The 16,858-nt window shown below is 40.1% G+C and overlaps 1 protein-coding gene and 1 non-coding gene across 2 annotated transcripts; one reads left to right on the plus strand and one right to left on the minus strand.

Moving 5' to 3' along the window:
- Nucleotides 1–141: 141 nt before the first annotated feature.
- On the minus strand, nt 142–11,304 carry LOC135463653 (26S proteasome non-ATPase regulatory subunit 14). The gene is made up of 11 exons (XM_064741017.1): nt 11,139–11,304; nt 9,564–9,627; nt 8,264–8,338; nt 7,276–7,395; nt 5,714–5,784; nt 4,869–5,019; nt 3,700–3,807; nt 3,237–3,311; nt 2,703–2,828; nt 1,357–1,419; nt 142–1,015 (listed from the first exon to the last, which is right to left on the minus strand). Exons 2-11 carry the CDS (start codon nt 9,609–9,611, stop codon nt 917–919), a joined length of 936 nt encoding a protein of 311 aa, XP_064597087.1. The 5' UTR covers nt 9,612–9,627; nt 11,139–11,304; the 3' UTR covers nt 142–916.
- Nucleotides 11,305–11,528: 224 nt separating this feature from the next.
- Trnar-ucg (transfer RNA arginine (anticodon UCG)) lies at nt 11,529–11,601 on the plus strand. Its single transcript has one exon. It is a non-coding gene; the product is annotated as a tRNA-Arg (tRNA).
- Nucleotides 11,602–16,858: the final 5,257 nt, after the last annotated feature.

Genomic DNA, 16,858 nt, shown 5'->3' on the forward strand with positions numbered 1-16,858 from the left:
GTCATGTTGCTCTGTGCTTGAACAAAGATAGAAACTGTTATTTGCTGTATCACACATACAAAGACTATTGTGCATTCAACAAAAAGTGCATAACTCTCTGTTTTACACTAAGTAATGATATCCAGAAAATGACATGGGAAGTATTTGAATGATCTAGTTTATTTGCATTTATTTACACTGCTTCTCAAATTTCATGACTTTTAGGACAATTTCTTCTCTTGCGTTTCCATGGCAACCCCTAAGTATTCTATACAACAGATAGAGCTGTATCACTCATAGTCTGTGTGTCAGGCCTTCTTACTGGTGTATTTTAATTGTGTTTATTGAAAGTAAACCTGAAATCAGGCACAAAAATCATATGACAGATATAAGTACACCGCTGCGCAAAATCCATAACTTTTGTAAGTTTGCACATTTACATTAGGATTCAAATAATTCTAAGAGAAAATAAATAGCAAAATGTTTGCATGTTTGAAAACATGACAATGTCTGTGCTGAAAAAAAGCACTTTATAATTAATAATTTCATCTCCACACCTTGAAAAATGCATTTTAATTCAATTTTGTGAAATACGTACGTTTGTAAAGAGAAGACCTTAAATACTTCAGTCATACAAATGTGGCATATTTGTTATTTACATATTCAATATATTCAGTCTGGAAAGGGTTAAAACAACCTTGTCCCAAGTGCACACCGGCACATTCTCCTCTCCTGTCATGCCAGTAAAAATAAGATCTCTGAGGTCTTGTTCTTGCAAAAAAACCAAATGAGAAAGGGAGAATGGATGTTTAATATTTCTGAAATGAACACAACATGGCCAAACTTGGGACAGGGTTATTTTCAGCACACAGACCTGCTGATGTTAACGACAGCCAAGCTGAGCTGAGATTAACAGTACATGTAAGTCAGCACTGTGTTATTTGAACACTACAGTATGCAGCATGGCCCCCAAACACTGCACTATATTTGATGTCATCAGCACGTCCACATGTTCTTCCAGATGTCTCTTAGGGTCCTGAAAACAACAACAAGGTAGGGTTACATACATCCCGAAGTTATATGATTTTTAAGAAATCATTCCACGATAAGAGGCAGGAAGTACGTTCTATTCCTTTGGCAGCATCGCATTGATTCTAAACAAAAGAAATTTAACACATTGAGGAGGGATTATTACCAGCGCTGCATTAAACGACCGCTCTGCACAAACCTTCATCAGAAACTCCCGGTAAATGCTGCTCACTGTAACCAGCTGTTACCTCTTTTGAATGCCCACAAAGCATAGATCATACAGGTATGAATGTACAGATCCTTCCATTTCCTTCTCCAACCCCTCCACAAGGAATCACCACAACTCACCTGTTTGCCCACATTCTTGATGGCTAGCTGCTCTGGTGTCATCGTTTCTTCATCTTCTAAAGCCTGTAGACAAACAAAAAAAAGAAAAAAGGCAACATTCAGCACCTTAACTATTTTCCCTACTTTTGATTTGTTTCAAATACATACAGGAAAAGATACAATTGAGCCTGTGTTAAAAAATGTTCACGCCTAAAATGAAAATAATGACCACGATTATTATGATCTCAAACAACTGCGTATTACAAGAAACATACAGGTAAATACACAGACAATCAAGTGTTATCACCTGGAAAGTCTCAAACAACTGGGTATTACAAGAAACATACAGGTAAATACACAGACAATCAAGTGTTAACACCTGGAAAGTCTCAAACAACTGTGTATTACAAGAAACATACAGGTAAATACACAGATAATCAAGTGTTAACACCTGGAAAGTCTCAAACAACTGGGTATTACAAGAAACATACAGGTAAATACACAGACAATCAAGTGTTAACACCTGGAAAGTCTCAAACAACTGGGTATTACAAGAAACATACAGGTAAATACACAGATAATCAAGTGTTAACACCTGGAAAGTCTCAAACAACTGTGTATTACAAGAAACATATAGGTAAATACACAGACAATCAAGTGTTAACACCTGGAAAGTCTCAAACAACTGTGTATTACAAGAAACATACAGGTAAATACACAGACAATCAAGTGTTAACACCTGGAAAGTTACATGAGCTACCACTGTTTCAGTGGGTTAAAGGGCCGAGCCTGGTGTCATGAAGCACTCTTAACGTTCCATTCACTTAACTACAGTGTAGCACGGCAACCTGTACTATAGGCATTATGTCGTCATGGTAGTTGTGAGCTTGGAACATTAAGAGAGCTTCGTAAAACTGGACCCTGACCAGCCATGGACATTAAATGCTCTGGGAAAATCAAGTCGGCATGAATTTGAATTGTGCTAGATCATACAGAACAATGCAAAAAAAAAAAAAAATTGTACAAGCTACAAGCAAAACTTCTTTTTAGATCACTCAGCTCATTTATTAATTAATTTATTTATCTGATTATGGCTTGGTCTACGGTTGGAGGAAACCAAGCAACCACAGCAGGTACATAGAAAACCGTTTGGTTCTTTCTCTGGTTCTTTCCAAATAAATACCTAACCATCATCATATTAAAAGTGAAACATTTTTCGAATAGTGTGAAACATCAAATGAGATCAAACAGCATGAGATCAAATAAACAGACGAACACGAAAGTAAATAAATAGACAAAGACGAAATCAAATAAAGAAACACGAAATACTAGATAAGTGAGATGTGCCAGCTGTAGCTGAAGCGTACCTTGTTGTAGTTTTTGGCCAGCTCCAGCATCTCCTTGACAACCTTCTCATTAGTCTGGCAATGGTCATTGTAGTCCTGTAGCATGAGACCATCCACCCAGCTCTTCTTGTGTAGGTTCAGCAACATCTGCAGGACAACAGAGGCAGACACTTTACACAAGGGAGGGAATCAACAGCTTAACCGCACAATAGAAATTACTTTGTGCTTAACATCGCTTTTGTGTGGGAATTACTCTTTTTTTTCCTCCGCTTTTCAGTAAAACGTGGCATTCAATCCACCATTACTTGTAATCAGCTTCAATCTCAACATGCATGCCATGTATCACAGCTCAAATTGAAGACTGAAATCTTGCCATATAGGATGAAGTCAAAATGTGGTAAAAATAAATCAAACCAGATCCCAAAAGAGAAAAAATAATAATGATCGATGTTGTAAAAAAAGGTCTTAAGTAAAAAATCTTGTCCATTTTGTCACTCAAACTTGGATGAGCCCTTCAACTAACAAAATAAACCCCGCTGAAATATAGTGACCTACCTTCTGTTCTAGTTCATTTTTCCTGTAGTTTATTGCAATTGAGTAATAATGCCTGTTCAGACCATGTATAAGAGCCTGAAAACAAAATGAATTTATTCAGTTATTTCAATTACGAAGGATATTTCACTTTAGATAATGAAGTGTGCGACAGTGCAACAGGAGTTGATTACATAAAAATCTCTCCAATTTCAGTGACATGCAAAACAGTTAAAAAAAATTCAATCACCCATCATTATAAAATCTTTTAGGGATGGGAATAACAATAAAAACTTGACAGTACAACTACTTTTCCAGTCTCTCACAATACTTTGGCTTACTCTGCAAAGGCAGGCAAATAATGATAAATGTCTTGTGTGGAGCTTTCAACCTCAAATCTCTGTACCGTTCGCAGAAGAATAGCCTACTCTTTGCTGGTAATCATTTGCCTCTCAACACAGCCAAGTGGTTTACTGTGAAGTCTTACCTGGATTGAGGGTTTATTTAAGTGGCCTAGATTTGAGGTGGTTTGTCTTGGTTCCTGCCCCAGGACCATCATGTTGGGGTTTATCAATCGAAATGCATCTATCACCACCTAATGAAGCAATGTACAACAGTACGATAAAACCAACTGACAACAAGCTCTCATAGTTATTTACTTTATTTGGTATTTCATTTCAAAAATATTTTCCTCACATATTCATACATGACCATGAGCTTTAATGTCCATGACTGAATTCAAAGGGTAAGCATGACATCTCAGTGGTCAAGAAGCTGCTGTCTCCGGTAAGAGGGGCCTCTTGTACCACTGACCCAGTCAGGCCTAGGGCTTATGTTAGGGGCTTCTATGAAAACATTTCAATTGTATGACTAATGCACTTACTTGAAGTAGGCACATCCAAGTGAATCATATCCAATACACAGATATGATGTCATTCTCTGTCAAAGTGTACTGACATTGGCCAGGCAAGTGCTGGGCCTAATCCCTGTATGTTCTGCACCTTACGAGTTCTGCTAAAACTACAGATAATCTGTTTATACAAATTTGTACAAAGCATTTGTTGATGATTTAAATGATTAAATTTGCTTATTTGAGTCTTGCTTCAGACAGAACTCAAGAATCCTGTTTGGGGGAAATGGAGTGTTTGGAGTGAACCACAAACTTTTGGCAAAAAACTGACAAGCTTTCTCACATTTAACTGCAGAGCAAGCTCAATTTGTATGCCATGTTGGTAAGAGGCAAGCGTTGACCACCCGAATAATACTGTGAGCATTGTCTGCAGCACAGACAATGAGAGCAGTGAATGCTGGAAAAAATATCCAGGATTCCCTATTTGAGGAGATTTATCTAGATGGGCATCAGGCCACGCCAATTTTTTATTGTTGTTTTGTGGGCAAAATACATCTTTCCCCAATGTTGGAGGAAGGTATGAAAATAAAAACTTGAAAATCATCTGGTTTGTGAAAAATGTAGATTATCCTGACAGTTTTTTTCGTGTTGAAGATATATTTACATGATCAGAAGCCTTAAAAAAAAAAAGAAAATGAAAAATTCATAATCGGGCAAAATTTGAGTTTTATTCTTATTCCATTCTTGGGGTTTTACAGTGGACAGGCCTGTAAAGTACAGAATTAAACTGGTGATGTCCTACTTACTTTTCCCTTGACACTCTGTATTGGGTCGACCACAACGGCTACAGCCCTCTCTGACAAAGCCTCGAAACTCTGCTGTGTGTTGATGTCCACGCCTGACAACCAGCAGCCAAAGCCAGGGTGAGAGTGGTACCAGCCTACCACCATCTCAGGCCTGGGGGACAGTCGTATTACCAGATTAGACAAAGATATCAACTCAAGTGTCAATGGGCAAGTGTTAACTGCCTACTAAGATAAATTTATTTATTTATGTTGTGACCCAGGTCACATCATTTGCATGGGAATGGTTAGGTATCCGGCTACAGTAAAACAGGAAAACTGTCTGAAAAGAAACCATCTCAGAGGAGAATTGATTAGAATGGACAATTTCATCTGTTCCTAGACTAGCTAAGTTAAACCCTGCTTTTAGCACCACCTCCTTGTGTACAATCCAGGGCATTGTTCATGGTAGATTTATGTCCAAGAGAAGGGAATTTAACATAAATTCACCAAGCTTTTCTTTTTTTCACAAACATTCCATCATTCAGAAATAAAGCTACAGGATCAATAAATCAAATATTGGGAATTATCACTTTCACAAAATATGTATGGTTTTATGAAAAATCACATGAAATTCCACTTTCACTCAACAGCTGCATTATTAAAACTTCCTGTTATCCTATACCAAACATCCACATTTTTTGTACAAATACATTTAAAGTTGCTACAGACATCAAATCTTGTAACACTCTGTGTTTGGCTCTAATGCCAAATTAATGGGACTTCAGTTCAGATGAAACATAAGATCTGAACCACTTTATAACCACCTGGTGCTAATGATCACTGAGCAGCCTGGTTCGTGGACTTACCTGCCTGTCTGTTTTAACATGTCCAACATCTTAGCCTGGAACACAGGGTCTACAGCCTCCACACTCACGCCCTACCAACACAAAACATGCTCCAGCTAAGCACGTATCCATACAAGTTGTTGATTGATCACATGTAAATGTTATGTACAATCTACCATACAAATTAGTGCCCAATAATGCATGGTAGCTTATTACTGACAAATGCCAACGATAACCATCATCGGTAGGCAAGGGCTGAAACCTGACAGAAACCATTCAACCACTTAAAGGATTAGTGACCAGATTGGATATTATAATTAACTACCTCTGTACATATGGTTGCAAAAACAGGTTGTCGAAGAACCCTGAGTTAGTTTTTGAAAGTTTCCAGACAATTAAGCCCTTAGGAAAGCATGGATTCAAGGCACTAGACGGAAGGGTTTTATACCCACCAGACCATGAGTGAGCTACTAACAAATTGTGAACTACTTACAACAACACCACGGCCTTTTGACAGCTACCTCAATGTTGCGAGTTTCTGACTGTCTACAGAGGATGATTAAAACCAAAAACAATCAAAAAACTAATCATGTTACTTGACTGCGTTTATCAAGAAATAATCACTGGGGTTGAAATACTGGTTGTTGATTAAAATTACTCATTACAAGTGCTAAAACCAGTGACATCTCTGTGAATACTGCTCAGGGTAGGTGCGAAAGTTATGTTAGATGGTGATAATCCATCCCCCATTGTTTTAATCTCTGATCCAGATTACGAGGAATGGCGACACAGTAAGCTTATATCTGACCATAACACACGTTCTATTTTGTTAAGCACACTGACACGGCGTACTTGGGTGAAACTACTTCAAACAATTTCTTCACATTTTTTCATGCCTCTATAATGGGCCTCTGGCTATTCTCACCAACAGACACCTATCCACCTATTTTCCTGGACAGTTTTTAATAATCCTTCATCTGATATATACTTCATTTAGAGTGGTCTTTTTCCTTAGGGTGTAAAGCCAATGGATTTACACCCTTTTTGTCTAATGGTTACACTGGACTTTTCCCTTTAGATGTAAAGCCAATGGATCTACACCCTTTATGTCTAATGGTTACAGTGGACTTTTTCCTTTAGGTTTAAAGCCAATGGATCTACACCTTTTTTGTCTAATGGTTACAGTGGACTTTTTCCTTCAGGTCTAAAGCCAATGGATCTACACCCTTTTTGTCTAATGGTTACAGTGGACTTTTTCCTTTAGGTCTAAAGCCAATGGATTTACACCCTTTATGTCTAATGGTTACAGTGGACTTTTCCCTTTAGGTGTAAAGCCAATGGATCTACACCCTTTTGTCTAATGGTTACAGTGGACTTTTCCCTTCAGGTCTAAAGCCAATGGATATACACCCTTTTTGTCGAATTGTTACAGTGGACTTTTTCCTTTAGGTGTAAAGCCAATGGATCTACACCCTTTTTGTTTAATGGAGAAAGCAAAGATTGGACACAATATATGATGAAATCATGGAGACTGATTTGTCCAGCTGTGGACACAATCTTTCATAATAAGATATGTTACTTACTGTGCCTGACTGCGGCATGGCAAACACATCTATAACCCGCACTGTGTAATCATCCACAAACTCTCCCAACATTAAACCCATCACCTCCATAGGGACACCTGCTCGGCCGTGTTTCAACATCTGACAAGTTGAAAGGATAAAAAAAAGTTCAGAAGGCTTCAGATATTGGGTACACTAAAACTGCATTTAAAAAACGATGACTTATTGTGAAGTTGTGCTCTCAAAATGTTAAATGTTGTTCAATTTAAATGTTCTGTTTTCGCTGGAACCACATAGGCCATTCTCAATACTGGCAGCCATGTTTAATATGAAAATAACGATATAACACAACATACAACGTGCCACTAGTCTTCTTTCATTTGTTCTGAATTCTGTGACATTTTCCTCAAAAAAAAAAAAAAAAAATAACCCAGTAAATGTGAACTGATTTACTTCTTTACATTTTACACAATTCATGCTTGTAAACACAATGAGAGTTAGGCTTGTCGGTCATGTCACTGGAGGAAGACATCCCCAGTGATATGAATTTTATTTAAATAGTTTGACTCAGACTGATTGGCAGGGCTTTTAGTATGGCTATGAGTAAAAGGCAGCTCTGGAATAGTAGCTAGCTACGTGTATCTGGCAGAGAATTAAATAAAGTCTAATAGGATCTTTGGTAAAAATAGGACCTTTGGTCAAAGTGGATGGCTACATGTGCAAAATTTTACTAAAGCAGCTGGCATTAGTGTTGTATGTCTTCCTTAAGGTTATTACACTATGGTATATACAAAGCAGCTGCTCAACAGCTGTCAGGTTCTATATGGGTAATATCAACCTATTTGTGACAATATTCTGCTGTACAGCGGAACATCATATGTGAGGTTCTCAACATCTAGAACGGGATTCAAACACACAGTTTAAATGGTCAAGGACCCATGATCTGTTACCAATCTGATGTATTAGAAAGATGAGTATGAAAAATACACTTTGTGAAATATAATGTTACCTTGAGAAGAGCCAATGAGGAAATATAGACTTGTTCAGCTGTATCTACCACAGGTGCATCAGTGGGTGGAGCTCCCTGGCAATCAAAAATGTTTCATGTAATAAAACAAACAACAATACCTGAAATCCTTAACAAATCTGACCACTGACATATATGGGGTGCCTGTTTTGGCATTTTAGAAACATGTTATCTGATTTAGACGTTTTTTTATACAATTTCTATGAAGTCCATCTGTGCCCTACATAAACAGTGTTATATTTTTAGTACTGAACATCTTGTGATTAATAGTTTCCAACTGTATCCAAAGTAATACCTTACTGGTCGAATATGGTAAGGATTTATGGTAAACCTGCAGAAAAATATCTGTTGCTCAAATTTGTCAGTTTACAACCAAAAACAGATGTTATATTTTCATATGTTTAAAAGTAGTAAGGAGCTGTGGTAATTCATGAAAACAGAAAATATTCAAATCATTCATTTCTATGATTAAGTAGGTTTTTACTACCTACATGAAAGGACTTACATTTACAGCCTCCACATTTAACATTTCCCTTTTCCAACACTATGGATTTTGCATTTTCCGCAGGACAGCTCATTAAGTATAACAGATATTTAAAATCCCAAGTCTGAGCCTCATACAATTAAGTTTTATCAGCAGCTAATTTTCACAGTTTTTCAGTGCCCCAAATAATCTACATGTAAATGATAACAGAAGCATTCAGACAGTTTAGGACTGATAACATGAGTGGACATCACTGCAACTTGTGACTGATTTTGTATGGACATGTATTATTAAAGTTTCTGTTAACCTAGCAGCGTCCAAATGTGAAAATAATGTAATGATTTACCTAGCAGCGTTCAGGTGGGAAAATAATATAATGATTCACCTAGCTACAGCCAAGTGAGAAAGTAATGTAATGATTCACCTAGCAGCATTCAAGTGAGAAAATAATGTAATGATTCACCTAGCAGCGTCCAAGTGTGAAAATAATGTAATGATTTACCTAGCAGCGTTCAGGTGAGAAAATAATGTAATGATTTACCTAGCTACAGCCAAGTCAGAAAGTAATATAATGATTCACCTAGCAGCGTCCAAGTGAGAAAATAATGTAACGATTCACCTAGCAGCGACCAAGTGAGAAAATAATGTAATGATTCACCTAGCAGCGTACAAGTGAGAAAATAATGTAATTATTCACCTAGCAGGGTTCAAGTGAGAAAATAATGTAATGATTCACCTAGCAGCGACCAAGTGAGAAAATAATGTAATTATTCACCTAGCAGTATTAATAGAACATACCTGTCCAAGACCTGGCATACCGCCACCGAGCCTTAGCAAACGGTCCATGCCTGTTTGGGATTACCTGTGTAATACAAGGCAACCAGAATAACAATTGCAATTTGGAGTAGCACAAAATGACCATGAAATATGTGAGAGACCTGCACGGCTAGAGTGACAGTACCATAACCTGTCAAAAAGTCAACTGCAATCGTCCTTGTCTATAGTGATACTATAAATTCTGACATTCACTGTTCCACTGAATCCATCACTGCCTTGTCAATCCATCTTGGTTTTCTCTGGTGCTAAACTTACAGCAGTGGGTGCATTCACAACATCATGGAAAATCACAGAAAAATCAGATTTCTGAACTCCAACTCGATGGAACTGATCTCAATGAGTGTCCCTATTTGCTTTAGAATAGAGTTATTATATCCATGAAGGCTTCCACGGCACACACTTTTCGGCAACTAGAGCCATCTTCTCAATGGTCCACAGTGAAGCAGGACATGCGTTTAGCTGCTCAAGATGGTGGCAGCATCCAAAGAGAGCCTTCATATGGCTATAATAAATCGAATAGGGACATATTGAGGCGGTATGGTGGGTGCAGAAAGCAGGTCCTTAGATTGGTGTCTTTTATTCGCACAAGTCGAAGAAAATCGACCTGGACATTTGTACATTATGAAATTAAAATTGTTAGCATCAAGGCTCCAAAGACTCTAGGCCAGCATAACAAAACGGGTTGGAGTCTTTTGGGGCTATATCAGAAATAAATCACAAATCTGAGATAGTTCCATTAAATTAAATGTTGAGGTCTATTTTCAACAATTTCTGATATCTATCTGCCTCAACGTTTAATTGTTGAATTCAAAAACACGGTAGGTCCATTAACAAAATGGGCCATTACATAATATCTACTCCAAAATGGTGGCCCTTTCATCTGTCATTATGGATGTAGAATAGAAACAACAATTTGCCTGAAAAATTAATTCTAAAGCTTCCAGTCCATGCTTGCAGCTATCAGATGCACCTCTGCTGTGTTATCAGAGCATATACAATTTGGATTTTGGATGCACCCGATGAGTCATGTGTGCACACAGGGATTTTGAAGGCAGAAAAGTAGCACTTCATCAGATTTTCTGCATATATCTAGTCTGAAATAGATTTAAACATGAATGTGTGATTGAAAGCATCATTTCCCCTTCAATCCTCAACAGAAATTGGTGATGCTGTTATAAAGTGGATTTACAGGTTCACTTCATACCGCGAAGTGCCATGCGAAATGGACCTACCAGTTTTCGAATTCAGCGATTAAACGCTGAGGCAGGTAGGCCTAAATATCAGAAATTGTTGAAAACAGATCTCAACGTTTAATTTAACTGAACTAAAATTTGAGACATCTTCACAAAATATATCTCTTATCTTTCTTTTCACAAAACGTGTATACGTTCACTACCAACTTATCGCCAGAACAACAATCTCTGAACGTAATGTCAGGTCTTGCCAGCAATGAATAGTAGAAAGCCATCTGAACAATGTTGTTGGGCGTTGTTGTTGTAAAGCCAAGATCAAAATGTCAGAAAATAACATTCTCACTATAGTTACGATGAAACCAGCTGGGCTAAGATACTCGCAGACCAGGGTGGGACGGCTCCGCGTGCACCTGACTATTGTTTCTTCCCGATCTTCTTGATGACAAGGAGGTTACCTAGAATTTCGAATCAAAGTTGTCAGCATGACAAGCAGTTTATACACTTCCGCTTGTTCCCAGGCCAGTTGCATGCTGGGTAAAACGATCGGAAAGCCGTCCTCGTTTCACGACTATAACTTCCTTTCATTTGTAAGTTTTAGGCCTATGGTGTAAAATTATTCTTGTAGCAATTACAATGGATATTTTGCTGGAAAAAGTCAAACGACAAGTTACGATGGTTATTCATTTACATGCAGCTATTTATATACGATAATTTCTAGGAGGTCATTGTGTGGGGCCCCGTGGCCTAATGGATAAGGCGTCTGACTTCGGATCAGAAGATTGCGAGTTCGAGTCTCGTCGGGGTCGAATTTTTTTTTCTTCTCTTCATAATAAAACATAAATAAACGTACGTACATTATCATACACGTTGATGGTCCTGACTAGAGTAATACATTACGTTTAGCTAAATGTATTTTTTTATCAAAGGCCGAAGACGAATTCAACTCCGTAGGCCTGCTTGTATCCTGCATGGGTTATGCAGATCCAAACTGAGCAAAAATACAAACGCAACACAAAATTATATTTTGATAAAATTAACTGCGTTATCAAACTTCTTTCACTACCGGGAAAAGGAAATGTAATATACTCTAAGCAACACACTGCCATATCTGATGGAAACGGACAACGGTCGATATGTTAACGCTGAGGCAGGTTACGAAACAGGGGTGGAGTCATTTTGGGAAATTCCACACTTCGGTACCGAGTATGTCCGCCGTTTGGCTGCTGCACTTCTACACATCGTAGACACACAGGCCTGGACTTGCGGAATGTTTTCCCGCTCCAGTGTGAGGACCAAACCCAACTGCGATGTTACCTGGAGCTGCGAAAAAGTCGCTCATGAACACGCCGGTCGAAGACATCCCACAGGTGTTCATTTGGGGACACTTCAATGTTTTCGGCCTGTAGAAACGCTATGCATACAGCAGCAACATGGGGACCGGCATTGTCGTGCTGAAATGTTACCCCATGGCGCCGGACAAATGGGACGACTATTGGGCGCAGGAATTCATCACGGTATCCTACTGCATTCAACTTATACCGTGAAGCTGAGTGCGATGGTCATGAATTATCCCCCCCCCCCCTCCACCAACGTCTCGCCGCCAAACTCGGTTAGTCCCATCGGCTCTGTGCAGCTTAAAATGGGATTCGCCTAAAATTATAACACGTAGCCATCGTGCCACAGGCCAATGAGCATGAATGTTAACCCAGTCACACCGACACTGGCGTTGCGCTGGGCTAAGGTCTATACCGTAGAGTGGTCTACGGGATCGCAAATTCGCTTCTCTGAAGCGGTTCCGACCCGTTTGAGCGGAAATCTACAGAACTGTAACATAGTTAGAAAAGAAAATGAAAGTAGAAAAAAATAACACAACACAACTTTTTAAGTTGCAGTTACCGGTATGTTTTTTTTAAAAACAAGTTGTTCGCACGACTTAGTAAAGATACCCTGCGCGCGACTTAATACAAATCTCGAGAACACAAGATAACTGGCCAATAGAAATGCACAATTATGTCGTGCGCATGAGATCTTTACTAAGTCGTGCGAACGACTTACTAAAAAAAAAAAAATATTTGACAGAAACTTTCAAAGTTGTGTTGTTATTATTCTTTTTTTCTATTTACAATTTTTTTTCTAACCATGTCACTTTTACGGCTCCGTAGAAATCCGGTTATTATGGAGCCCGATTATTTCATTAGCTGTGGCAGTGACTGACCTGAAACGTTCGCGGAAGTGGAGGAGGCGAATATGGCGATCTTAGTCCGGGGTCGTTACGCGGTCAGGCATGCGAACGACTAGCCGTTGTGCTGAATGCTTCATGACGTCTTCTGACGGATCGCTGACACATTAACGTTGAGGGTTCTGGCTACAGTTCTAGGTTCATTCCAGCGTCGAGCATGTCGATGGTGCGCTCTCGTTGGTTTCGTGGCATCGTGCCTTTTGACAGAGCTTGTACTGTACGGGTGGTCTTTTGTACACCTGAGGGTAATGGGTGCCAGGGAAGACATTACAGATCACTGAGCTCTACAGATAGGGCCACACGTGTCTGACGTGTCAAAATGGTGAATAGGCTTGAAACCGACAACACTTTGGTTTTGGCATGCGTGCGTGCTTGGCGTTTAGCGTCGTACTCAACAATTTTTCAGTCATATGACGACGAAAGAGTCCTTAGAGTACATGTAACGTGACTCCTTGTTGCAGGACGGATTTCCACCGCTCTTTTTTCTAGTGCTGCTTCACCGAGATGACTTACCGAAGGCAAGTAAACCGCCCCATCCGAGCCATTATACTGATACGGGTCAACCAATCATTACACTATCCCCTTAATGCTGAACGCCAAGCGAGGAAGTTGCAACTTCTCCTTTTAAGGTCTTAGGTCTCAAGTGAATGCAAGTTCATTTCTGTTCTAATTCGCTACGCTCAAATGAAAAGAAAACATTTATCATTCCACAACACAGGTTTTATCACTTAAATGCCAGGTGACGAGGCCAGCAGCGCTGTGTACACAAACTCAAATACACCTTTCATCCAGATACAGAAATAAGGAAAAGTCGGTTCTATTCTTACTGGGTAAACCGTCGCAGACACCGGGCGCCACCCAGGTAAAACCAGAGATGAAAAAACTTGCCGGGAAAATACACCCCTTGAACACCCGTAGCAATGCAGCCAGCATCTCCGGTCAGAATGACGACACTTCATTCTCCCTTAAAATCCGTAATTTCCTTTATGACATTAATAATTGAGAAGTTAATTAAGCAATTAATAATCCCCACTAACGTTTCTGTATTGTGGATCTGTCGATCCGAAGAATTTAGTGTCTTCTCTCCAAAAATCAGACTGAGATGGAGGGGATAACGATCTACATGTATATAAAACGTGCTCCAACTAAAACAGATATTAAAAATTTGACAGTTGATATTTAGTTGTATACACTTTTCTGCACATTTTTAAAATAGATCACGAAGCCAGGTGAACATGAATCAGGGCGGCCATTCACCCGCGTGGTCGGGCGCTCGATGGCCGCGGTGATGAATCGGTGCGGCCGTTCACCTGCGTGGTCTGGCGCTCGATGGCCGCGGTGATGAACATGAATCAGAGCGGCCGTTCGCCTGCGTGGTCTGGCGCTCGATGGCCGCGGTGATGAACGTGAATCAGCGCGGCCGTTCACCTGCGTGGCCTGGCGCTCGATGGCCGCCGTGATGAATCAGCGCGGCCATTCAGCTGCGTGGTCTGGCGCTGGATGGCCGCGGTGATGAATCAGCGCGGCCGTTCACCTACGTGGTCTGGCGCTCGATGGTCGCGGTGATGAACATGAATCAGAGCGGCCGTTCGCCTGCGTGGTCTGGCGCTGGATGGCCGCGGTGATGAATCAGCCCGGCCGTTCACCTACGTGGTCTGGCCCTCGATGGCCACGGTGATGAACATGACTCAGTGCGGCCGTTCACCTGCGTGGTCTGGCGCTCGATGGCCGCGGTGATGAACATGAATCAGTGCGGCCGTTCACCTGCGTGGTCTGGCGCTCGATGGCCGCGGTGATGAACATGACTCAGTGCGGCCGTTCACCTGCGTGGTCTGGCGCTCGATGGCCGCGGTGATGAACGTGAATCAGCGCGGCCGTTCACCTGCGTGGTCTTTCGCTCAATGGCCGCGGTGATGAACATGAATCAGCACGGCCATTCACCTGCGTGGACAATTCCAGCCTACTGATAGGCTTCTGTATACTTTTCCTGACTGGTACCTAAAACGCTCATTAGCATAATACAGGGCCTGTATTCAACTCAAACCGAGCAGCTCACAGCTAACGTATTTAGTCCTTGCTGACCTGGGCCCGTTTGCTCAAAACTGTTTGATGACTTAACCCCAGATTAAGTTTTAATCAAAGTTTTCAAATTTGTACGTAGCCCAAAAAATAATTGTGTAACTGTACATTAAGTATGAACTAAATCTCTGCTGTTATGTTTTGACTTTGGAAAACTGTATTGGCTGCTGAATTTGGCTTAAATCCTATGTATAAAATATGACTTAATGCCAGTATTAGCTAATACACTTCTGAACAAGTGGGCCCTGTGTTAAACACCGCACTGTTCGTATACAAGAAGGCCTTTGCTGGCCTTGTTAATGTATACATACTACATTGTCACAAACACAGCCAAGGAAATGAAAGCCAGCAGACCACCCAAACTGCATATCAAAACCTGTGTCGCAAGTTACGATAACAAATATATCAGTTGTTTACCACGGCCATTCAGGTTTTATCCAACAGGTGTAAAACAGGTGTAAAAATCCGCCATTTTCTTCTCTTGAACCAATCAACAATAAACAAATGTCACACAGGATGTCCAGGTTATGCCAATGAAATTCACGTTTTATAAATGATGTAAGAGAACTTCAGATTTGTCTTTCAAATTGGTAAACAAAGCAATTCCACGGGAAAACGTGCCACATTTAACATCGAACATCGTACAATTCTTGGCCAGGCATTTTTCAACTTTATTTCAAAAATACAACATACGCATTACATTAAAGTGATGCATCGAACTGCATGGCTTTGTTCAGAATTTCGCTGTTCGAAATGTTTCACCCCCAAAATGCCACTCTCACCTCAGGCAATGAGCTCGAAATGGTTCACCTCCAAAATGCCACTCACCTCAGGCAATGAGCTCGAAATGGTTCACCGCCAAAGTGCCACTCTCACCTCAGGCAATGAGCTCGAAATGGTTCACCTCCAAAATGCCACTCTCACCTCAGGCAATGAGCTCGAAATGGTTCACCCCAAAAGTGCCACTCTCACCTCAGGCAACGAGCTCGAAATGGTTCACCCCCAAAATGCCACTCTCACCTCAGGCAATGAGCTCGAAATGGTTCACCCCCAAAATGCCACTCTCAGTACAGGCAATGAGCTTGAAGCTAGTTCCTATACTGGCTAGGTCAGTCGATATTGCATGTCTCTGTATATAGCTGGCATACCGAGCGCGATGATTTTCTCTGTGCTCTGCCCTGGCAGCGATTCCACAAAGCAATGCATTACACTTTATCAAAAATTAACCGCCCCGCGGCCAATTCCAGCCTCACATGTTTACAGCCTTGAGATTATCATTTGTAACCTGATACAATGTTAGATTTTGGAAATTTATATTCATCTCTGTGAATAAGATTACGCTTTTTGAGATAAATGAACTCTTTTGACTTGTTATTTTGTCGATAGTTCTGTTGGAAAAATCTTTACGAACAATAATTATTCCCGAATTACTTCGCAAATTTCTGGCTGCATAACAGTCGACGTTTTGACTTATACAACGTCATTCAGAAAAAAGCCACGAGAAATGGATTTAAGAAGTTAAATAAAAGAATCATTTAAAGTTTGTTTTTTTTTTGCTTTCTTTCTTGCTTTTTCTTTCTTTTTACTAATTTCGTCTATACTGTTTTCGCAACTGCAGGCCGTCCAGTCGTTAAAAAGTTTTTAATTATTATCTTGAAATATCACGGCTCGTGTAGCGCTAATTGTATATGCCTATAATATTTAGGCAATTAAAATCTCGGTTTAGAAGCGCATGCCCGAATCTA

Source organism: Liolophura sinensis, chromosome 3 (assembly GCF_032854445.1).
Source record: "Liolophura sinensis isolate JHLJ2023 chromosome 3, CUHK_Ljap_v2, whole genome shotgun sequence".
Classification (NCBI taxonomy): Eukaryota; Metazoa; Mollusca; class Polyplacophora; order Chitonida; family Chitonidae; genus Liolophura; species Liolophura sinensis.